Source organism: Humulus lupulus, chromosome X (genome assembly GCF_963169125.1).
Source record: "Humulus lupulus chromosome X, drHumLupu1.1, whole genome shotgun sequence".
Lineage (NCBI taxonomy): Eukaryota > Viridiplantae > Streptophyta > Magnoliopsida > Rosales > Cannabaceae > Humulus > Humulus lupulus.
Genome location: NC_084802.1, coordinates 209056583 through 209082151, shown reverse-complemented (window position 1 = coordinate 209082151; position 25569 = coordinate 209056583). Strand labels below are relative to the sequence as shown.

General features: G+C 34.4%; 3 protein-coding genes across 3 annotated transcripts; all 3 read right to left on the bottom strand.

Annotated features, from left to right (window-relative positions):
• Positions 1-1236: 1236 nt before the first annotated feature.
• On the bottom strand, positions 1237-3872 carry LOC133803147 (uncharacterized). Its single transcript, XM_062241110.1, has 2 exons — positions 2602-3872; positions 1237-1586 (listed from the first exon to the last, which is right to left on the bottom strand). The coding sequence occupies exons 1-2, from the start codon at positions 3759-3761 to the stop codon at positions 1580-1582; spliced, it is 1167 nt and encodes a 388-aa protein (XP_062097094.1). The 5' UTR covers positions 3762-3872; the 3' UTR covers positions 1237-1579.
• Positions 3873-7128: 3256 nt separating this feature from the next.
• On the bottom strand, positions 7129-8556 carry LOC133804660 (protein EXORDIUM-like 2). The gene has a single exon (XM_062242800.1). It carries the CDS (start codon positions 8529-8531, stop codon positions 7581-7583), a length of 951 nt encoding a protein of 316 aa, XP_062098784.1. The 5' UTR covers positions 8532-8556; the 3' UTR covers positions 7129-7580.
• A 5923-nt stretch (positions 8557-14479) lies between these two features.
• Positions 14480-15761, bottom strand: LOC133803573 (protein PHOSPHATE-INDUCED 1-like). The gene has a single exon (XM_062241667.1). It carries the CDS (start codon positions 15653-15655, stop codon positions 14678-14680), a length of 978 nt encoding a protein of 325 aa, XP_062097651.1. The 5' UTR covers positions 15656-15761; the 3' UTR covers positions 14480-14677.
• Between the last annotated feature and the right edge of the window lie 9808 nt (positions 15762-25569).

Here is a 25569-nt window from a genome sequence, read left to right as displayed (position 1 = left end):
AAGTAGCTGATTCAAGATAATCATAAATAATTGGTTATATACCTACTAAACCAACACACTCAAACACAATACTCGGCCACTTCAACAACTATAGAAGGTCTATCAAGAAATGAAGAAACAAAACATTAAGTAGCAAGGAGAAGTCAAGGCATGAGAATCCAAACCAAAACTGAGAAGGAACAACTTCAGAAGCTTTTGCGTTGACGATGAACGCCGTGCGTCTTTGAAGCAAAGCAGTCAGAAACTGAACCCAATGAATATAGGGTTCAAAAATCATAAATGAGAAGATGACGAAGGCTACGAACAAGTGACCTTCACCTAGGGGTGTTCGTGGTGCGGGTGGGGCGGTTTTTCTCTAATTTTTTGGACCGCACCGCATATGCAGTTTGAACAATTTTCCAAACCGCAACCCGCACCGCACCGCAAAAATGCGGTGTGGGCAATTTATACCTATCGCCAAATAATTTAAAAATTAAATATTATAATTAAGAAAGATTCGTAATAAATCTCATAACCATAGAGTGTTTAACAAAATAATTAAATGTACAACAAGCTAATAAACTTTAAGCAAAACAATAAAAATATAACAAGCTAATAACAAAGACAAATGTAATATAAAAATAAATATTATTTTAATTAAGGAGAAATATATTTATATTGAAATAGAATATGTGTTAGCATCCTATGAAACATTATATTTTTTTTAGATAATGTGTATATTAGATTATACTATATAAATATTTATGCATTAATTTTAAATGTAGTAAAATTGAAAAAAAATAATATAAAAAAATTAATCTATATAATGATGCGATGTAGTTTGAACAGCATTTATAAAATTTAAAACCGCAAACCGCACTGCGCAATTTGGCAAAAATACAAACCGCAACCACACCACAAAGGGTTTTAAACCGCAAATTGCGGTGCGGTGTAGGCAGTTTGTGCAGTGTAGGCGATTTTATGAACACCCCTGTCTTCACCTATTCCTTAAAAAGTTTAATGGTTAATGATCAATTTGCTTTGACATTTCACCTATCCTACATAGCATCTGCCCCCTAAACTGCTACAGTCCAGCGTATAGAGAATAACACATCAATGATCAATTTGCTATTCCTCACCAAATAAGGCGAAATTCAAAACTTAAATAAAATCAGTATAAATTTGAGACAATTTTTAAAATAGCATAACTTCATCCACTCCACATCCTTTTTTAATATTAGGCAAAAAAGGACAAGGTGCTAAGAAACTGTTGGTCAATTCGAGGAGTTAGTCAAAAGAGTTATACAACATCTTTACAGTGCAAAAGAGCATGCCCCAGAAGTTCCGTCAAGAAGGCACTTATAGCAGCAGCACTAGTAGTACATTAATGGCAAACTGCCCATTAAACCATCGAATCAAAGATCATAAAAACTTTGACCAAAGAAAATAGGTAGTATAAGAACTACTGAGGTAATAATATAATATAATTATAACTGCGTCCTTAGAAGTTAAACATAAACTCGTATCCTCCATGAAACCACAAATAGAATTACTACTTTTTGTTTCCACATCCACAAAAAGATACCTCGCTGCAAACCAACTACTCCCTGGGGGAAAAATAGAGAAAAGAAACAATCAAGAACAGAACAAGCAAAAAAACCAATAACAAAAACAAATCGCCATCTAAAATCTATGGATGCATCAAGATATATAACTTGAATCCAATTATGCAATATCACATGGGACAACAGACTTTGTAACACTAGAAACATAATGGATTAATCTATTAGATAAAGAGTATAATGACAGTTAAGTCATAGGTAAGGCAAACATGGGGTGAATTAACAGAGTGACAGAGTGACAAAGTGACAGAGATATGTATGATAACAGAAAAAATGTCCAAGACCACAAGAAACTTGATAGCAGCTACAAAGTTGCATAAAAACAATTGAAATCTCATGAAAATTGTGCATATCCTTAGGACTGTTGCATGTGTTACTGAAAGTAATTCAGAAACAAACAACGATGTCTAATCTTAATCTAACCAACATAACCATAGACCTGCTACAGTACTACTATTTATTTTCCGCCTAACTGATGATTTACTAAAATCTGTACTGACAATCACCACAAATGTTCCCTAAAGATTTACTTTTATTGGAGAAAACAATAACAAGATATAGAAGCGAACACTATGGCATGTTTACTAATAACCCGTCATGAAAAACAATAGTAAAGAGAGAATTTGAAGATAATTGGGACAAAATTAAAATAATTGACTCACCCTTTCCTCACTTTTAACTAATAGTGTGTGAGATTCTCCAAATGTGTCTTAAATAGGTAAAATAAACACACATATGATTTAAAAAACTGAAAAAAGGACACCATGTTTCATTCCTTGAAAGGCCAGTGCTCATTAGTAGACCTGACCTATAGTCTACTCAAATGATATGCTTGGAGCAATAATACCCATCGAACAAACGACAAGCTTAATTAATTAGCAAGAAACTTATTCTATAAGACGTGTTCTTTATGTCAAACAACCAGCTACTCGAAAACAAATTAGGAAAAATAAAAATGTAAACAGAGCAGAGAACAGAAAAGAGAGAAGTGAAAACTTACCATTTAATGAGCCAACCAAAGATAAAATGCTGCATAATGGGGACTTTCTCCAATACCTCCACTTTATACATCTTAAGCAAACCACTGTTCACCTTGTTCCAATTAGGCACTCCACTGATATCATCCAGCAATGGCGAGTGCTCTGAAAAAGGACCCTTCTTCACCTTCTTGACGAATGCAATGCACGCAAGGTAAAGGTACTCACCGGAGAAGTTCTCCAATATATCGTCATTATGAATCGACTTGGGCTTCATGTACTTGTGGTTAATCAATTGAGACGACCCAAAAATGTAGGGAAGGAAATGATAATCGTCGAGACCCCAAACCCCGTGAGAACCAGCAGGCTCCAAGAAATAAACCATCTGCAATTTCCTCATCAGAGTCATATACTTGACGAAGATTCTGACCACTACTGCCTGATAATCCTCCTCCTTGATCACTCCTAACCTCGCTAAGCAATACAACCACGCCGCAAAATTGGTCTCGTGGCCAGTGCCATAGTCGATACGGCTGGAATTCCCAAAACTATCGGTGAAGTAAGGGATGATCTCGACCGTAGACGATCGGAGTTCATCGGGGAGGAATCGGAGCATTAGGGTCTCACTGTTTTCCACCAATCGCTCCTGCCAAACCCTGTACGAGACGTTTCCGTACCGCGATGCCATCTGGGCTGGCGGGATCTCGTCGACCCACTGGATTAGGGTTTCCAGAATGGAGACAATGGAGTCCGTGATTGGGGATTGGTGACACGGGTCGGAAATCTTGCGGCCGCGGATGGACTCCGAGAGAGCGACGACGAAACCCAGGAAGTTCTTCCCGGCAAAGGATTCGTGGAATTGGTCGATGTCTTCAGGGGATTGAATTCGCTTCGACGGGGTTTGGAAATGAAAGGGCGGCGTTGCGACGGGGACCCTCTGGGCTTGGGGAACTGGGGCGAGTATTATAGCTTGTTGAGATTGGTTGGGAGGGAGGTTGATAGCCGGAGCTCGAATAGGACGGTAGTTTGGGGGAGGAGAGATATCAGACCATGCCGGAGGAGGGTTGAAGGCGGCAGCGGCTCCACATTTGCAGCAGGTGGGAGCAGTGATGGTAGTGGTGGTGGTAGAGGGAGATGGGTTTTGAGGGGATTCGTAGCAGTGTTGATGATCGTGGTTTTCCATGGCAGAGAGGGCTTAGCTTAGCTTTGGTTGGCAGTGAGATAGGAGAATAGAATGAGCAAAAAGGCTAGGGGAAGGGAGTGTGTGTTTGTGTGTGTCCGTAGAGATGGAGAGATGAGTCTACCCAAAATATAAAAGTGGACTTGGACGGGTAAGACTAAGCCATGACTTGGGCCCCCATGAAATTTAACAAATACTCCTACTAATTAAATTAAATTATTTTAGAGAAATTTACACAAAGCACTATATTAATAAAATAAAATAAAACATATATAGGGTTACACGAAATTTTTTACATTTCTACGATCAAAATATTACTTTTCTTTTTTACGGTTTACACATTCGAAGTCCATTTTCTAACCACGTGGAGGCAGAACTTTTACGATATTAATATTGAAATATACGTTGCAAATGATCTAAAAAAATCATTTTATGGCATAACAAAGATAATTTTATATATGTTTGAAGTAAATTTTGAATTTTATTTTACGAGACTAATTATTGAAACAAACTTTTATTTTTTTAAAAAAGCTATTCAAAATATGTTGTTGGGGATAAAAATGGATTGGTGATAAATTGTGGAGAAAAATAAAGGGTGATAAAAAGTTTTGAATGGTATATTCTTGTTTGGACCCTTGAAACAATTCATTTGCTCTAGAATAAAGTTTGTCTAAGCCTATACAAATTAAAGAGAAAATATCTCACATGAAAAGTATAAGAGTATCAGGGTCGGTCCTGAAAAAAAGTGGGTCTAAGACGGTTTTAATAAATTTGAAAAAAATAGGCCATTTTGTATATGTAATTTTTTTATGTAAATTTTTAAATTTTTTTTTTCTTTGAACACACTTAAGAGTTTACATGGTATTTTTGGACCCTGGGTAGGGGTGGGCTCTAGGCACGGGCCTAGCCCGCCTATGCCCAGGGCCAGCCCTGAGAGTATATTTAATAATTTATAAGAATATGAGTTATTCCACTTCTCACTAATTGATTTTGAAATAGAACTTCATATTTCTTATCATGCACCACATTCTACTTCTAGACTATTTTTCACATTCTAACATTGTCACAATATATGCCATAACATTACTCTTACTATTATATTATACATTATAAAAAATCCTACCTTTTAATCACATTATAATTTGTCAAAGTGATAAAAAATTTATAACTAAAACAAATATTATAATAATGCTCCACAACAAAAAAATGAGACTTTTCTATATTGCAAAAAATATCCATATTGTATCGCAAAATCTTTCCCAACGCATTTAAACGACGCAAGCTACTGTCATCTTAACATCATAACCAAAGGCCAAAAAAGACGTGTGGCGACGCCATCAAAAATGTGTTCAAAAAAATAACCTTTGGCGATGAATAAATACATGATGAAAATTATTGGTTTTTTTTGTTACTTATTTTTAGATATTGATCTTTGGCAATGACTTTATGCGTCACGAAATGTATTTCTTTTGTAAGTATATTATTTTTACTTTCAAATAGAAACTTAAATATATTATTATTGTTAAAACTAAAAATATTATATATAAATAGTCCCTGTAAATGTTTACAAGTCACAATTAAATACAATAAAACAGGTATATATAATTAAAGCAAGAATGTAATATAAAAGAAAAATTAAAGCAAGAATGTCTCTACTCTCTACATCTCTTTATCTTTAGATCTCTTTTAGCTTTACACTGTCTCTAGCTCCCCACTACTAACAACAACACTAGACATCCTATAATCACCAAAATATAACTAAAAATTTAATAAACTAAGATAAATTTCGTTGCTCCCAACATTCACAAAAATTGCAAAATCATAATAAAACTAAGTCTCATATTCACATATTCATTTCATTCACATAGCATATTCACACATTATTAATAAGTTACAGAATTATAAATGGAGAGAATATTAGAATAAGGAAATAAAAACACTTGTATTCGAAGAATACGGGACAACTTACCTAAATGCTACGAGATCTCACATGTCGATGAGTAATCTTGTAAACTTTTATAAGAGCACTCGTAATAGATGATCTACTTTATTTATTAAAATACCTCACTAAAACCTTAACTTATACTATTTTACCTCACACCATATATGAGTTACTTATATTTTTTTTTACATCATTTAAATATTATATTTATAACTATTATTTATTAATTAAAGTCAAAGAAAATAATAATAATAAACAAATAGCTAATGAGAGAGAAAGGAAAAAAAGACAAAAAATATATATATATATATATATACATTCAAGGTTGAGGCTTATCTATATCTAACTTTAGAAATATTGGTGTTTGTGCAAATGTATTATACCTAAACATTTAGAGCATATGATGTAGAAGGATTTTCAGTCTTTTAGATAAATTCTTTACATATTGGGTACTTTATAGTAGTCATTGAGTGTGACAGTCAGAATCTCGTGATCCGTAAGAGGAAAGATGGGGTAAAATTTGAGCAATCCCATACCGCTTGGGGAAGGTCAAGTGTGATGATTCTAAGACTGTGTAGATATGGGATTACACAGTTGAAGATGGCTTAAATGGATTGATGAGTGCTACCTGTGCCAACAAAATGCATCTTCTTTTCGGTAGCCCATCACTTGAGAACTCCAATGTTAAGCGTGCTTGACCTGGAGTAATCTCAAAATGGGTGACCTCCTGGGAAGTTCTCTTAGGAAGCGTGCGAGTGAGGAAAAAGTATGCTGGAAAGACTTGTGTTGGTTTGTAGGGCCAGTCGTCATTCCAGGAAGCAGCCATAGTGACGTGGGACGTTACATTGAGACTCCTCTAACTACTAAAATGTCACCAAGTTTTATGAACTAATTGTTTGATGTATAAAAATACAAATCAATATAACTTATATTTCTTAGTTTCTAGGACAAAATGCTACATGTGCCAATAAAAATTTGAATAAATAAGATTAAATGCAATCTTGTGTGAAGACTGGATGGTTACTTACATATATGCAATCAAGGATTCTAACCAAAATTAACATAAATTATTTCACTAAGAAATGCTTACCCCATATACAAGTTATATTAATCTTTACAAAGCAATAAACAAACCTCAAATTCTATCAACAATCATATACAAGTGAAATAGTACACCAAAACACCGCCAATATAGACATATAGATACAGATTCTCATTAAAAGCTTTTCCATGAATCTAATTTAGAAATCATATCTAATGAAACAAATGCAATTAATTAAAAAAATTCTAGAAAAACTCAAAACAAAACTTGTGCACAAATGAGGATACAAATTTCTCTTGCTTTTATAAAAATTTGGTACATTAAAGGATCATCCATCCTTGCAAATAAAAAGATCCAAAACAACCATTATTGAACTTCCAAAACAGTAGCAACAATATACCAAACCTTAATTCAGAGCATGTTGAAAAGCAATTCTGGGGCACACCTTCTCATATCTAAATCTCCTCAAACTCAAACTCTTCATAATGGAAACCTATTAGTAAAGAATTGCACTTTTTGATGTGACATGGAACCAGTATTCCAATGCTAACATCTTCAGTTAAATTCTCTTGCTAATCTTACAGTTTCAGATAAGAGAACAGATCTTCCAAGCTAATATATATATATATATATATATATATTTTAATGGCAAATCACCAAAATGAGTATTTGAGCAATATCAAAACCAAAAGGCATTAAATGATAAGCCAAATCCCATCTCTGATGATTCATGGGCATCAAATATTATACTTTTTTTTCACAAAAATTTATTAACTCAAATCACAAACATGTACACGTGTACAACAATTCACACATGGAAGCAAGTAAAGAGTGAAGCCTACGCCGGAGCTTTACACGTGGATGTTCTTGGGTCCCACATTGCCGGGACAAGATACTTTCGTCTATTTACACCAATCGTGTTATAGCTAGCTCCGGTCACTTTGTCAACCCGAACTTTCCCCGGGTAACCCGGATAAGCTCCCTCACCGAATATCCCAGTACACGCGCTCACCGCCTCCAATGGCGCGTCTACGGATCCCTGGAAGTACCCATTATCAAAGGGGTTCGTCACCGTTCCCGCCAAAACCGTGGCCAAATTCATAACCATTCCGTCAACCCCAACGTCGCCGTTCGGAGAAACTAACGGCGGATTCTGGGGGCCGTAGATCGGCTGGTGAAACGGCCACGCGCACTGACCCGGGCACTGAGTCATCGGGTTCCCGACCCACCCGTATACTAACCTCATTCCCTTCTTCTCGCCCCGCGTTGACCCGTGGGTGCCGCACCGGCTCATGCAAAACCCGTCAACTGCCACGTCAGACGCCGTCATCACAACGTTAACGGCGTTACGATTACTATACTTTTTAACTCCGCTGGCTTTGGCCGCCAGTGCAATGAGCTTTCGGGTCGTGAGCGACTTCCCGAGAGAGCAGCTCTTGTCGAGGATTTGGTTCCCTACGACGAGAGACCTGGGACCCCCTCTGTACCCGCCAGTAGTTTTCCACCACGACGACACTGAGTGTGGCGGCGCCGGTGTCGAAAGAGAGGTAAGGGAGTGAAGAAAGTCAACCAACACAGAGCGTTGACTGGTGGAGAACTTGCCGTACCAGATGATATTAACGGTGACATTGCCGTTGAGGAGTGGACCTCTGTGATACTTGAGAACCGGGTTTTGTGGTTGGACCAGAGCCGAGAGCTTCCGGCCTGATGTCATGGAAGGACTGATAAAAGAGAAAAGTACAAGAACGAGGGCGACATAACAAAAGGAGAGATGATTATAGGAAGCCATTGTTAGAGTTTCTTAGTATGGTGTTTGAGAGTGAGTTTTGAGTTTAAAACAATGGAAGTAACATACATTATTTATTTATATTGCACGTACGGGATATTTTGGTAATTTAACAACTTTTTTGGGTTTAATGCGGGAACCGCGTGTGCTTAAATACGAAAGCGTTGACTTTTATTTATAATTATAGTTAAATTAACATTGAAAGAGAGATCGCAGTACAAGCGATTCGGAGTACAACACCTCTGTATTCCTACTTTGGGAGAATTATTACTGAATGCAGGAGCCTTAAGGGAAGAATTACAATCAAGATTTGTTTCTATTAACTTTATTAAATGATCTGCTAATACTGCAGCTCACTTTCTAGCGAGATCCACAAGTATAATTTCTGATCGTCATTGGGCTATCTCTAATGTACCCTCTGAACTATTATCTGTATTATTGCAAGATTTGCATTTCTAATAAAAGTTTTATATCTTTGTCAAAAAAAAAAAAAAAAACATTGAAAGAGAGAGAGTAGAAGTGGTGAGATTGTATATATTCGGCAAATAGGTGAATTTTTTATATTCTTTTGTAAAATAACATTTTTCTAAAATTTAATTACTAATTTAAAATTTTCCACTAAATTTTTTAATTTTTCTACCATTTGTATAAATTTTTAACTAATTATTTAAATTATGCAATACAATTTTACAAATAATTATTAAAACTAATCTAGATTACAAAATTTCTAAAAAAAAAAAAAAAAGTCATTTTAACATAGTACCCTATGTGTGTGTGTGTGTATATAAATATGTATAGTGGAGTAGCCAATAGGCGCGCGCTACCTGAAATGTGGTTGCTGATTTGTGAGGAGTTGATTTCTAATTATATAAATGTAAATTAATATAAATGAAGACTGATAAAGTCTTCTTCAATTAGATTTACCTGTCTCTCATTCTATTAATTGGCCAATGAAAAAACACACTGGAAACTTAAAGTTGCCAGCTGCTACCTACTAATTGACCCACTAATTTTGCTAGCAAGTTTTAATTTAAATATCTAACTTTAAAGATGTAAAGAAAAAGATATAAAATTCTCTTCTTTTAGTCAAAGTAATTCTATCTTGTTATCATTTTCAATATTGTGTCCACATTTAATTAAAATGGTTTAAAAATACTAATTATTTGCTAAAAAGCATCTATAATTTTTAACTAGAAATTAAAACAAAAATTAAGCCTCATAGCATTTAATAAAGGTTTTGGTTTATACTTTATTAATTATTTTTACAACGATACCTTTAAAATAACAAAATTAGGATATGCCTTATTAGTTCTTTCTCTTGCTGTCAGTCATTAATATTTAATAACGGTGAAGATTTTTTTTTAAAAAAAAAATTAAACTTCGTGATGATTTTTTTTTTTGGTCGTGAAACTTCACGATCATTTGAAGTTAGCTAACCTATATTTATATAAAAAAAAGACTCATTTTTATGCGAATATGTAGATTAATTTTTTATTTTATTTTTTAAAAAACGCATATTCCATTCGAACCAGACATAAATTGATCAAATGTGTGTAAAAATACAAACAAGTCCAAATGTAATTAATTTGGACCCACTTCAACTGTTCTACATTATAAATTATAAAAAATGAACTTATTTACTTAACTTGGTACAAAGTTTGTATAGACAAAACATCAGATTGAATTATTATATTAAATTGATAATAACTTTCAAAAAATATATTATAATAACCCTTTTCAAACAATAATTATAAGGCTATTTAGGATTTTTACCCTCCGAACTATTACTACTACCGTATCGTGCCCCCTAATTTTTTCAGGCTGTTAAAAATTCCCCCCGAAATATTCACAGTAATGTAAAGAAGGACTTCCGTTAACTTTCAACACATGTGGCTAACAAAAGGCTGACATGACTTTTTATATGCTGATGTGTTTTGGTCATGTTAGCGTCATGTGTGTAATTAAAAAATCTATAATCATATTAAAAATTAATGAATTAAACACTAAAAAATATAATTAATAAATTAAACCATTTTTTATACATTAAAAAAAATAAAAACCATATTTAAAAACAATAAAATTACACACATGGCGCTGGCATGGCCAAGACACATTCAGCATGTAAAGAGTCATGTCAGTATTCTGTTAGCCACATGTGTTGAAAGTTAACGGAAGTCATTCTTTACATTACTGTGAATATTTCGGGGGTAATTTTTAATGGCCTGAAAAAATTAGGGAGCACGATACGGTAGTGGTAATAGTTCGAGGGTAAAAATCCTAAATAGCCTAATTATAATATAAAACTTTCCATCTTCTTCTTTTCAATTTTGCTCTTAAATTTCAAGATCAAAAGCATTCAACATAGCACTCTTTTATTTTATTTTTTATTACTTTTTTTTAACAAGCAACAGGTATATATATGTAAAAATTAAAGAACTGATAAATATTTAAGGCAGCTACGGTAATATGATTTAATTATGTTACCTTCAATATATGGCAGTGCTTGTTTATTATAATCATATGCGTAATGCTAAGATTTTTATATAATTCCATTCTATCATGCTAAGTCAGCAGAAAAACAAATATAGTAAATAAATTGGCAAGGGTAGTGCATGGGTTGGTGACATGACAAAAAATATATATATATATATATATATATTATCACAGAATGAAAGATAATTAAAACTAGAACAAAACATTAGTAGTGGGGGTCTTTTGTGTTGTGCATGATATAAAATTTGCGTTATTTTGTGAAAGTATTATTCTGATCTATATATAATCAATATATGACATTAATTAGTTAATTTTTTTACACCCCACAAAAAAAAAAAGCATTATTTAGCACCTAATGATTACTACAATTTTAATTAAGCTCAATGATTAGCATGGATCTATAGACAATCATGCAAATAATGCTAGAACTGTTTCCCCACATTATATATATAATTAATAATGTTCTCCAATATTCCAAGGTATATAAAACAAAACGTATCTATATTATATATACATATATATATAGACATTCATATATGATACCCCTTAAAAAGTGCTGTCCTATGAAATATAATTGTACGAGCACATTAATGGGGTCGGAAAGCTCATTATCCACTAGTGCGTAAAAAATGGCCGGTGGCAATGGTGGTGGGCCGGACAGGAGAGGGGTCGGTGCATGCGAATAAGTTAAGCTATAAATATAAATATATTATACGGGGTTTCTCCGGTGTCCCCTCAAAAGAGGCACACCGTTGCACTGGGTGTTTTTTACTCGGAAAATACTTTAGTTAATTTCTTTTTTATGGTAGTGGATATTATAATTGTTTAGAGCATCGTGTAAATTGTAGAAAATTCTGAATAATTTATGGTCTCAAAAATAATGTTTGAATAATTTGTTGCAAGCGTGAATTTTTATATATATATAAGTATTGAAAGTAATATGTTTGAAACTTATTTTCGGCATTGTAAATTATTCAATTTTTTAAAAAAATTTATGAAGTGCTCTAAATAACTGCAATATATACTGTCATAGGTATTTTTTACCAAAAATACTTTCCGATTCAAGAACCTCAACGGAGTGCCTGGTGTGCCCCGGAGAACCCTCCTATATTACATGTGCTTGGTGACGGCGTACTGGAATATGGGTGCACCGTCAAGCTACTTGTCGTTTTATGTTTTTGTACTATATAGATATAAATGCGGTTGAGTTTTGATGGGTTGGGTTGGGTGAGTGATTAATATTAATTCATGGGGATGGAATGTCTTCCTCGTAAAGGCACTTAGGCCTGGCCTACATTACATACATACATACATATTTGTGGGTGACCGACCCTTAAACAAGCATCGCTGAGTGCGGTAGACACAGCAGCATATATACTCTGCTGTCATCGATCGACACATATGGGTATGGCCCTACGCATGCATACCATGTAATTGGAGTAGGTATATATGGTGGGTCAGGTCAGGGCCAAAAGGCCCAGTGATAATATTTATATATAAGGTTCCGTTGCAGTAGATATTACGTTTTCCTATGTTATACGTTGTTAAATACGCGTGGTTGACTATACACTTAACTCTACAGTAGATAGAATGATATATAGTCAAATTTTGATGTTAATGTACTCCCACGATATAGTGTTGTGTCTCTGTCACTTAAAATTCTCATCACCACTCACTGATATATATTAATGCTTTGGAGGAGTAGAATTTTCCTACATAATTATATATGAATTTGGAAGAAAGTTTTAGGATACATATATATATATGCCATATTGTTAATTATTAACTAATTTTAATGATACCAATTACCGTTTATATATATATTTACGGATATTTTCATAATGTAAATTTTTTAGTAGGCAAATTGTTACTAAGAATCTCATTATTTGATGGATCTCAAAATCATGAAAACTATAAATATAGAATTGTTGTAAATTAATTAGACTACTTCTATCTACATATGGTATATTTCTTCTATTTTTTTTTAGTAGTTGAGTTGCTTTGGAAAGTGTAGAGGGACTTAAGATAGATGTAATATTAAACTATTATATACAAAATGGTTTACTTTACCCTTAAAATACATTTGAGACTCACACAAATTATTAACTTTACCTTTTGAAAATTTGAATAAAACATAAAAATGCATTTAGATTGACATTCCCACATTTACTTATTAACATACCAAACACCCCAAAAAGTATGTAAATAACATAAATTCTTGATTTTAACGTTTTTGTATTTTTTTCTTATATTTAACAGAATATTTTTATATTTAACTGTACATTGTAAACATGACTTAAACTTAAATAAAAAAATAATTAAAAAAAGATATTTTTGAGATATTTTACAATGATAATTATTTAAAAATAATAAAACCATACATTTTTTAACTTAAGTAAAATTTAATTAAACTTAAACTTAATACTATATTAAACATATAATATATAATATTTTGTTGTCACTACCAAATTTAAAATCTAGAACAAACATAAACTTAAACAAAAATAAATTAATTAAAATAAATATGATATTTTAAAGATATTTAATGATAATTTTAATAATTAAACCATATTTATTTAAAAATAATAATGACATACATATCATTTTTTTTATCTTATAAATTTGTGTGATAGTTTTTTTTTATAAAGTGATTGTAATTCTTTTTCTTCATCAAATTCACCAAAGAGGACATTGCAAGATACATTAGAAACTAAAAATAGTTTATGCACATATATTACCGTCTATACTTTGACTTTTTCTATTTTTATTTTATTTTTATTATTAATTTCTTTTTAAACATTATTGTATTATATATATATGTCATGTAATCATGTAAATATATATATATATATATCAATATTATGTTTAAATGTAATATATGTAGAGATTATTGATATAAATATTTATATATTCAATATAACTATAATTTATTATATTATATATATATATATTTTTTTAAATATAACGAATTAGTTTTTATTAAAATTATAGACAATGTTTACAACTTTAAAATTAAGCAAACATTAATTGCACGTTGCATATATATATATATATACTAAGCAGAAATAACGTGCAATTCACGTTTGCTTAATTTTAAAATTATAAATATTATTAATAATTTTAATTAAAATTGATTATTTGTTTTAAAATATATATAATATAAAATAAATAAATATTATAATATTTAAATGATATAGAAAAACTCACATTTGATATATGTAAAAATAAAATAGGAAAATAATTGTTTTGGTATGTTATTTTAAAAGTTTAAGGGTTCTCTTGTACCGATCCAATTATATATATAATATAATATATAATGTAGGCGGTGCCATTAATTAGTGAACTAAATAATTGGGTAATTAGATATCACTAGTTAAAATATGATAATTTTTAAAAGAAAACAACGGTTATAATGGGAAATGGAACGATAAAAATAAAAATAAAAATAAAAAAGAGGCTTTCATGTAAAGAATAATACCAAAGCTTTATTATAATCGTGGTTTACTTTACATGGTGAATAAAAAAGAATTAAATAATTAATTAACAATCCCTCTATATATATATATATATTATATACTAATTAATAACAAGTATTAGGCACATCATATCATATCATATAACACCTACAAATGCTCTTAATTCGTATCTCAAGCTGATCAAACCAAGGTAGAACAAGTGGAGGTGGAAGGGTCAAACAGAGCCGGAAGCAAGTACTTCCTTCCATTGCCGCCGTGAGCATTGTAGCTGGCACCAGTCGTGGGGTCAACCAAGAGATCACCGGCGTATCCAGGGTAGGCCCCCTTCCCAAAAGTACCGGGACAAGCCGAACCCGCCTCTAGTGGAGCCTCCTTCGGTCCTTGGAAGTACCCATTTCCGAACGGGTTCGTTGCGGTTCCAGCCAAAAGGCTAGCCAGGTTGATGATCACTCCGTCAAGACCCACGTCGTTGTTTGGAGCAATCAGTGGCTGTGCTTGTGGTCCGTAAATGGGCTGGTGGAACGGCCATGCGCATTGACCTGGGCACTGGGTCTCCGAGTTTCCGACCCAGATGTAAGCGAACTTGGAGCTCTTTATATTTCCTCTCAATTTGTTGTCGGACCGAGATGAACCGTGTGTCCCGCACTTACTAGAGCAGAACCCTTCGACGGCAACGTCAGCGGCAGTCAAAACAACGTTGATGGCGTCCTTTTGACCGCCCTTGGAGGCCAGTCGCACGATGTGTTTACTGGTCAACGTTTTTCCGAGAGAGTAGGTCTCGTCGATGAACTCGGCTCCTAATGAGATGGAGAGGGACGAAGGTTTCTTGGAGTTGGAGTTAGCAAGGCGCTGGTAGGTTTCGATGGTCTTCCACCACGTGCTGACTGATGGTTGGTCTGTGTTGGGTTTGGAAGAAGATGGAGAAGTAAGGGAGGTAATGAAGTCGGAGACAATGGCTCGTTGGGATGGCTTGAAGTTTCCGTACCATATCAGGTTAATGGAGACTTTTCCAAAGAGAAGAGGGCCATTGTGGTACTGGAAAGGAAGTGGCTCCTGGGTTTTGTCGGACTCACCGGAAAGAATCCTAGCCGATGAACCCAAATGGAGTAGAGAGACGAGAAAGAGGAAAGCCAGAGTTTTTGAGGCAAAAGATGCCATTTTTATGAACTTGATTGAACTGAGCTGAGAACAGAGAAAAGAAGAAGAGAGAACAAGAAAAGCTGTTTTGTTTTCGAGTTTTGATGAGTGAGTGAGTGAGTTTAAAGAGAAGGGAAAAGGGTATATATATATAGAAAGAAATGTGAGTAATGAGGAGTGTTTCGTTAATTTGGTGATTAGTGGGCTAACAAAGGCAACTACTCGGAAGGAACTTAGCTAGTCCATCATCAGTAGTGGAAAAAGGAAATTAATATAACGTATTGATAAAGAAATGAAGTAAAGAGAGAGAGAGAGAGAGTGAAATGCCAGCAAAATAGCGCGTAGATAAGATTAAGCTTTTGGCACACCTATTACCTCTAATATGATGTCAGACCATTTACTATATTTAAGTATGACTCCAATGTTATTTAAAGGTGTCTTAAATTTAACACAAAATATAGCCTAATTCATTGGCCAAGTTTCTCACATTAATAAATATTACATTTTTATTTATCATATTACTAGTAATTCAAAATTAATGACCAATTATATATAACTTTTTACACTTTTTAAATAACAAATTTTTTGAAATATATAATTTAGATAATAAAAAAATTATTTTTTATATGTTCTTAATAAACATTAAATAAATTATTGATTTTTTTATCTTAATTTATCTATTGTGTATTAAAGTATAATTATAAATATTAAGTAAAATATAATATTAATTTTTTATTTTTTATTTTACAAAATTTACATGGATGGTCTTATATAATAATGTGACTCTCAACTTTTCCACCAAATCTAATGACTTCATCTAGAGAATAGCCAGCTAAGATAAGATATATTATGACAAACATGACAGCCAATGAGAATGAAATGACAAACAAATTTTAGCTCACTCTTTTGTCAGCGTTTGGTTTTGGGAAACAAAACCGCGTTCTTAAACAACTATTATTTTCCTTTTGATGACTTTACTTAATAATATAATATCCAACCTCTTCTAGTTTGGTTTGGGCATAGTATTATGTGGCGAAGGGTACGTATTTGTTTCTAGGGTTACCTGTATTTTTTTGTTTTATTTTAAAATGTGAAAATATTATCAAGCTCTAATGCTTTTGTCTTTTTTTAACAACTTGCATATATATATATATATGATGTAGATGTTATTCAATTCTAAGGTAAAAATAATCACCAGCTGTGCTTTTTAATTAGTACTTTATATAATCTTAAGTATTCTAAGTTAGAGAAAATACAATCTAATTGACATATAATATAACATGGTATAATTAGTTTGTTCAGGTCATGAAAGAGGCATTATTAATTAATTGAGATGTTATTATATATCTATATCTATATCTAGCATTGTCAAACACAGCTCTACTGAGTCTGGAACTGTGACTTTCATTTATTAATTTATATTATTCATTGTATACATATAGATATACGAGAAATGTCATGTTCATTTCCAAAAATAATAAACTCTAATAAATGTTCAACAGTGAAACTTTTAAAGTGAGAACGTTGAGACTCGTCTACCTTTGCCTTATCTTAAAAAAATAAATAAAAATCTTCAGATATAAAGTTTCTTCACCTTAAATAGCCACCATGCAATACCCAAACTACTTTTTCTTTTTTTATTCACAATACCAGAACTACTTAATTGGCTATATATGTAGTCTAATTAAATTTATATGTATCACGATCATACATGACCAAGATTCATGTAATATGCACCAAGAAATGAGGCTTGCATCTTATTAAATAGAGTAGACTTTCACATTCAGAACAATAAATAAATTTGCCGCAAAAAAATAAAATAAAATAAACAGATAAAACCGCAGCATGTTAATTGAATTGAATATTATTAGGGATATCCATAAAATGTAAACAAACAGAATTGCTAAGGAATACCACTTGTATCCAACACCACAAAAAGTTGACGTATCGATATTGGTGCAATTTAATATCAAATCTCATACCTTTAAATTTAATAAATATTATAAAATATCGTCAAAACAACAATAAAATGTTACCTCATGTGATGTTGGACGCCTTAATGTGTCAAATAGTAATACTCTATCACTAATTGTTACACTCGTAAACATATGAAAATTAGGTGTGTGGTGAGACGTGTCATCCATGTTAGTTTGAATAATATATTTAATGTCGTAATGTTTAGTCTTTGAAAATAAGTTACATCTCATTTTGGTACATAGATTCTCCATGTCTAAAATTTAATCATTTATAATTACTTTTTTTTTTTTTTTTCCATTTTGTTGTTAGTTTGGTATATATAAGTACAAAATAGTGTCACATTTTGCTACCTAATTTATAATAGCAACTTGTGGTTTTATTTGGAAGTTTAAAGGAAAACCAGAACATAATTGTATAGGGTGAACATGGGATTTAGGATTTACAGTAAATTGCAATATTGTACCTTAATCACTCTATTGGAACAGTGGCTTTATCTCCTAAGTTATAGTCACTGATATATTTATCTGTTTTTAAGGATCTCTTTATCAAATTAAATTAAATAGAAAAGGAGAACAATTCATTCTATATTTTATAAGTCATTGCCCATTGCCATTATTTATTGATGCACAAAAATAATAGCAATAATTCACTTTAACATAGTGTAATAAGAGAGCGTGCCTAAATCATTTGGTAAAATAGGAATTAGTAACAGGGTAAATAGGAAATTTTCCCTCGAACTATGGTCTTTATAGAGTTTTGCTCCCTCAATTTTTTTTTCGTGGCAAAAATCCCCCTGAATTATAGCAACTATTGTAAATGTGTTCCTTATATTGCATATCATTCATTTTTATTTTATAAATAATTTGCTTATAAAACACTGATATTGCGCTAATGTGGCGAGAATCGATAGTCCTAACAGGCAAATACATACATATATAGTAGTATAATGACAAATTTTGAGAATATGTATCTGCATTCTTAGAACTAATTATTTTTGCACGTTTAACATCGATAATCTTGATTTCGACTAACTTCAATTAGTTAATATACCCTCGTGTTGTAACTATGCACGTTATATGTGGATACATAGCCAATTACTTAAAAATAAATAAACAGAATGTAACAAAAGAAGCATGTTTGCAATGATTTCCATAGTTTAGGGGACATTTTTGCCACAAAAATTAGTTCATGGAGCAAAACTCTACAATTATTATAGTTCGGGGAAAAGATTACTATTCGTCCTTAGTAATGATGCTAAGTAAGTTATCATATATCGAAATATTCGTTATTCGTGTTTTGACGATCAAGGCACAATTAATTCTTAAGTGATCATATATGTAACGCCCTGGTTACCCCATAACAAATACGGTGAACAAGAAATTTGACTCGCTACCCGAGTCCTTTGGTTAAAAACGTGCTTCTAAGTGTTATTAACAGGCTAAGGTGGAAAACCAATAAAAAGGAAAGGATATATTTTATTTAATACATAAAATTGTTCATGGGCCCATAAAAAACGTTTACAAGTTATTTACAACTTAAAATGGTCATTACAGTTTCAAATTTACAAACTCACCGACCTAAGCGGCAAAAATAGAGTAAACTCCCTAGTTCCTCTGAGAACTCCTTGACCGTGGTGGTCAAGCGGCTGCATATGTACACATCACCACCTAAGCTCTCCACTCAAGGCTGGGTGAGCTTTTCTTTCCCTTTACCTGCACCACATAGCACCCATGAGCCAAGGCCCAGCAAGAAAACACAATATAGCATGATATAATATCAACAATGATCGTAATAATCATTCAGGACTATCAGTCCAAAATAGGTAAGTGACAGTCGCAAAAGTCACCAAGATGGATACAACTTCCTTTAGCCATGTGACCATAGGGTCACTGTAATGCCCTGAATTCTCCGATATAGTTTAATGGCGGGAATAGTAGGCCGGGAGGGCCATACTTGCTTAATTATGCCATTAAATGATATTATGCATGTATACGTGAATTATATTATAATATGATGTTAAATGTATGCATGTGAGTCCACATTTTTAATTGCAGGGGTGTGATGGTAATTTGACCCGTTGAGGGTAAAATTGTATATTTGTATGCATGTGGGTGATATATGTTGAGACCACATTATAATGTGTGTTTGTTCGAGCCATTCGGCATGAGACGATCTTGGATTGATGATTAGCAGTTTAGTCAAAACAGGTTTAAGATCGGGACTCGGGTTGAGTCTCGGGGTGATTTTAATGATTAGAGCGTTACCGGGTATTAAAGGGTAACAGGATGTGAATTATTGGTGTTTGAGAATATCGAGAATAGCGAGAATTGGAGAGCGTTAATCATGATTAACGAGATAGGTGGAAAATACCAGATATGCCCTTAGGAGCCTTTAGAAACTTTAAGTTGACCTAGGGGTAAAATGGTCATTTCACCCATAGGATAGATATAAGCCATTTTTGGCTGAGGTTGAGGTAGAAAAACAGAGCACGTTTGAGAGCTTTCCCGTATCATCTTCTTCTCAGTATTCTTTGTGATTTTTGGATCAATCTTGAGGATTCAAGCTTGGGAAGCAAGCCTTGGAAGTTTGGGAGTGTGTTCCTCCATTGAAGGGCTTCATAAGCTGAGTTTTGGGTAAGTTTCTAGCCATAGAATTCCTTGGTTTGCTCTGTTTCAGCTTTGTTTTGCAGCTGTGATTTCTAGGTTGAGACTTTGGTTTTGTTGGGAGTTTTGGCTAGGGTTCCTATGGTTGGGATGTTTGGGGTATGTTAGGATGGTTTTTGGGTTCATTTGGCATCAAAAATGGGTTTTGGAAGCTTTGGAATCAGGTGGGAATCGAAGGAGATGAAGAAGGGCGTTTCAGGGCATTTCAGTGCTGGAGGTAGCGCTATAGCACCCACCTTAGGGCGCTACAGCGCTACTCAGGAGGCAGATGGGCATGTTGGGGGTTCTGAGTATAGCGCTGGGGCGCTAGGGGTTGAGCGCTATAGCGCTACTCTGTTCCTTCAAAGTCCCGTTTTGAGTGTTTTTAAGGGTTTTTGACTTGGGGTTTCAATCCTTAAGGCCCGGGATCGAATCTACTCACCGTGTGGGCATGTTTCGAGGTCCCGAGAGTGGTGTTTAGGTTAAAACCCTATCCATGTTAATTCTTATTAATTGAGGTTATAATTGGTTGTGATTAGGTGACTGCTAAGGAATCAAAAGTCGATCGTTCTCAGGAGTCGTTCTTGTTATTATTTCTCGCTCGAACCAGAGGTAAGAAAACTGCACCCCAAATGTGACATGCATGGCTATTCATGAGGCATGTTGGTTGTATAAATGTGGACATGAAATGATTGTGGAATACTTAGCAAATGTTGCTCAACGGTGCATGGTACTGACTCATTAGTCAGATTTGGCAAAAGTGCTAGTATCAACTGTGAAGCTATAACTCATTAGTCAGGTTCGGCAGTGGTACTGGGCACTGGTCACATTGCGCTGACTCATTAGTTAGGACGGCCTTAGCGTGTTCAACGCAAGCCAATAAAGATTAGATCTAATCGACTTTCTGCATTGAATGACTCAAAGAGCATTAATGCCGGACCGACCTCAAGTTCGATGAATATTATAAGCGCTTGAAGGCTAGTGGCTTACCTAGCAGCCACTCTTCCATTTGAATTAGTGACTTGCTTGACAGTCACTCAGTATGGTTTACCAGAACCTGTTGAAGGCTAGTGGCTTACCCATCAGCCACTCTTCCATTTGATTAGTGATTTGCTTGTCAGTCTCTCAGTATGGTTTGCCAGAACCTCAAGTGATAATCACTCATCTGTTTGAAAGCTATGAGCTCTGTGTGATTATAATGATAATCATTTGATGATGTTTACATATAATGTTATGTTTTCTTGCTTGGCTTTGGCTCATGGGTGCTATGTGGTGCAGGCAAAGGGAAAGAAAAGCTCACCCAGCCTTGAGTGGAGAGCTTAGGTGGTGATGTGTACATATGCAGCCACTTGACCACCATGGCCAAGGAGTTCTCAGTGGAACTAGGGGGTTTACCCAATTTTTGCCGCTTAGGTCGGCGGGGTTTGAAATTTTGGAACAGTAATGCCCTTTTTGAGTTGTAAATAACTTGTAAATGTTCTTGTGGGCCAATGAACAATTTTATGTATCAAATAAAACATGTCCTTTCCTTTTTATTGGTTTTCACCTTAACCTGTTAATAACACTTAGAACACGTTTTTAACCAAAGGACTCAGGCAATGAGTCAACTTTCCAGTTCACCGTAACTGTTCTGGAGTAACCAGGGCGTTACAACTTGGCATCAGAGCAATGCCAAGGTTAAGGTTCCTGTAGACTGGCTGGGCATGTACACACATCACTGAAGTCAAGCTCGACTCATGGTTTGGTAACTATTTATGTAGTTATGTGTATAACTGCCTAAATGTAGTGCATATGCTTTACTTGTATGCATGAGACACTGTGTTGAATCTGTGCCCCTGAAATATTGTGAATTATTATGTGAAATAACACTTAGAACACGTTTTTAACCAAAGGACTCAGGCAATGAGTCAACTTTCCAGTTCACCGTTCACCGTAACTGTCCTGGGGTAACCAGGGTGTTACAGTCACCGGGGCTTAACAGATAAGTGAACCTTTCACTAGCTTAAACAGGATAGGAGCATGATGACTAGTCACCAACATGACCTTCCTCATGACTCTAGAGTCATAACTATGGAACACTGTTCCCTAGCCATGTGACAAGCAGTCACCTAGGTCTTTGGCCCTAGCTCTGAGTAACTAGTCCTAGACTAGCCAAGCGCTTATAAGATTCATCGACCTTAGGGTCAGTCCAAAGTTAATGCCTTAGAGTCATTCAACACTGATATCGATTAGATCTAATCTTCATTCGGCCCTGCGTTCAGGACGCTTATGCCGTTTCTGACTCTTAGGTCAGTATCCTTAACTAGTCAGTACCATAGACAAGTAAACAATAGCCGCTAGAATTTAATATGCAATCAATGTCCACATTTATCAACCAATGTACCTCAACAACAATCATGCATGTCATAGACACAGGGTGCAGTTTTCTTACCTCAGGTTCGAGCGAGAAATAATATAATAACGACCCTTGAGAACGATCAACCTTTAGATTCCTTAGCGGTCACCTAGCCATAACCAATTTTAACCCATTAATAAAGTAAATCAATGAATGGTTCACAAACTAAACCACACTCCTGGGGTCAATCCCTCACTCCCGGGGCTCTCATCCTACTCAAAAGGGGTAAAGGAACCAACCCCCGAGCCTTAAAAACCATCCCAAGCCCTAAAAATAACATCCCTTGAAATTGACCTAGCGCCTAGGCGCTGCCATCTAGTGCTGGGGCGCTGCCCCAGAAACAGAGAGGGCTATTCTCTGCCCTGCATAGCGCTGGGGCGCCAGCTTCAGACCAGCAACACCTTTGATTTTCCCTCCTTGCGATTCCCCTTGAAACCAACCTTCCAAACCAATCCCAAACCTTACCAAAACATCCAATTCAATCCCTAAACTTCATCTACATCACACCCTCATCAAAACCCAATCAATCTTACACAAAAACTCCCATTAATTCCAACTATCCACATCAAAATCCATAGGCTGAAAACTAAAAGAAAAACAGAGTATAACTTAAAATTCATGGAAGATTTCTTACCTCAAGCTGGTTTTGAGTCCTCCTCAATGGATGAACTAAGTCTATACCTCCAAGCCTTGATTTCCTATCTTAATTCTTCAATTTGGAACCAAAAATTCCAAAGGAAGATAGAGGGAAAATGATGTACGTGAAGAAGAAGTGAGGGCTCTGTTTTTGTTCTGAATGTTTCTACAGCCAACTAAGTCATACATATCCCAAGCCAAATGACCTTAATGCCCCTAGGTCAAATAAAGAGTTTCTAAAAACTCTCAAGGGTAAAATCATCCTTTTCAACCTATTTCGTTAATCATAATTAACACCCTCCAATTCCCGCTATTCTCGATATTCCCAAATACCAATAATTCATATCTCGTTACCCTTTTATTCCCAGCAACACTCTAATCATTAAAACATCCCGAGACTCACCCCGAGCCTTGAACTTAGTCCCGTTATGACTAAACCGCTACTTAATATTCAAAGATCGTCTCATGCCGAAAAGCTCGAACAAATCCACATTATAATGTGGCCTCAACAATATATCACCGACATACATAAAAATATACAATTACGCCCTGTCATGAAATGTGGACCCACATGCATGCATTTAACATCATATTATAATATAATTCACATAAACATGCATATATTCATTTAATGGCATAATTAAACAGTTATGGCCTTCCCGGCCTACTAATCCAGCCATAAAACTGCATTAGGGATTTCGGGGCATTACAATATCTGAATCTAATTGATAATAATATGATCAACATATAATATATTTGTAATTTGTGTCTGTATCATTACTCATGTATTTGTACCAATACTAGGCTTTTGTTGTGCTAACTACTTATTATTATTGTATTGTTGTGTTTGTCTAAATTATGCTTATAATATCCACTACAAGAAAAAGATTCTACAGCGACGACTTTTGTTGTCGTCAAAACAGCGTGGTTGTAGGTCTGTAAGTGTAGCGACCTACAGCGACGACATGTTAGTCGTAGTAGGAAAACCTTTTTTTTTTGGACTGGGATATCGACGATTGTTGCTATAGGGGGTTGCAAATTTTGAAATTTTGAATTTCAAAAACTCCTATAGCGATCACATGTCGTCGTTGTAGGTCCATCGACCACCCACATCTACAGCAACGATATGTCATCGCTATAGAGTGTGTGGGTTTATATGCCTTTAGCAACCAATTTATTAATTAAATTTTATTTGATAAAATATTAAATATTAATTAAATAAATAAAACTAATTTAAAATTAATATAGTTTCCAAAATGTAAAAAACAAAACATAAGTAGTATAGTCTCCAAAATTGTGGAGCTTGGATGTTCGGATTTATAGCTTGCATAAATTGTTGCATTTGCTGGAAGTTGTTGTTCTGGCTCATAATAGCTTGACTGAAGTGTTGAATCATGGACTGGAAAACCTCAGCTGGTACCATTGGAGAGTCGATTGTGGTGGACGAAAATGGTGATGCCTCTAATTGTGAAGAAGATCTGGTGGCGCCTGAGGCAAAGGTACTAGTGCCCTTCAAATTGCGTCCAATTCCTCGGTTGTGGCCACGATGTTGACCAAGTACCTTTAAGAAAACTTCTGTCTCATCGATAGAGGCACTTCCTGCTGAAGATTCAGATTGAGATTGGGATTGTGTTTGGACTTCTTGCTGCAAGGCATCATGTAGTTTAGAAACAAGACAATTAATACATAATATAATTAAATAATATACATATATACAAAACTTAAAAAGTTACTTACATATGCATCTTTAGCATTCGTGTTCACCCATCCACGTGTTGGATGATTGTGCATGTCATGGAACGTATCGATAATGTTGGACAATTTATTAATCTGAAGATTCATCTTTAGAAAACAAAATATAACAAAATATCAGTTAAATATTGAATTTATTATTAAGATAACTAAAAATATTTCAAATGATCTATATATTTCTATTTACCTTCTTAAATCAAGCAGAAGCATAAGAGGTCGATCCATGGACACTTGGATACTTCTGTTTTGCTCTGTTGGCAGCATTTTCCTTTGAGCGTGCCATGAACTGTGGAGTGGTGAAAAGGTCAACCAACTTCTGCCAACTCTCGTTGTCCATGTCCTCCGGTGAATTCTTTCTGGCTGTCTAGATATCACCATACCCTCCATGCTCATCGAAGTGTATTTTCTTGCGACCTTTTCTATCCTTGTAGCTCTTGCTTAATTCCAGTCTCTATCAATCGCCACTCATGGAGAGCTCGGGGAAGAATGAAAAATTCCTTCAAAAAAAAATTAAACTAGTTAGAATTTTGAAA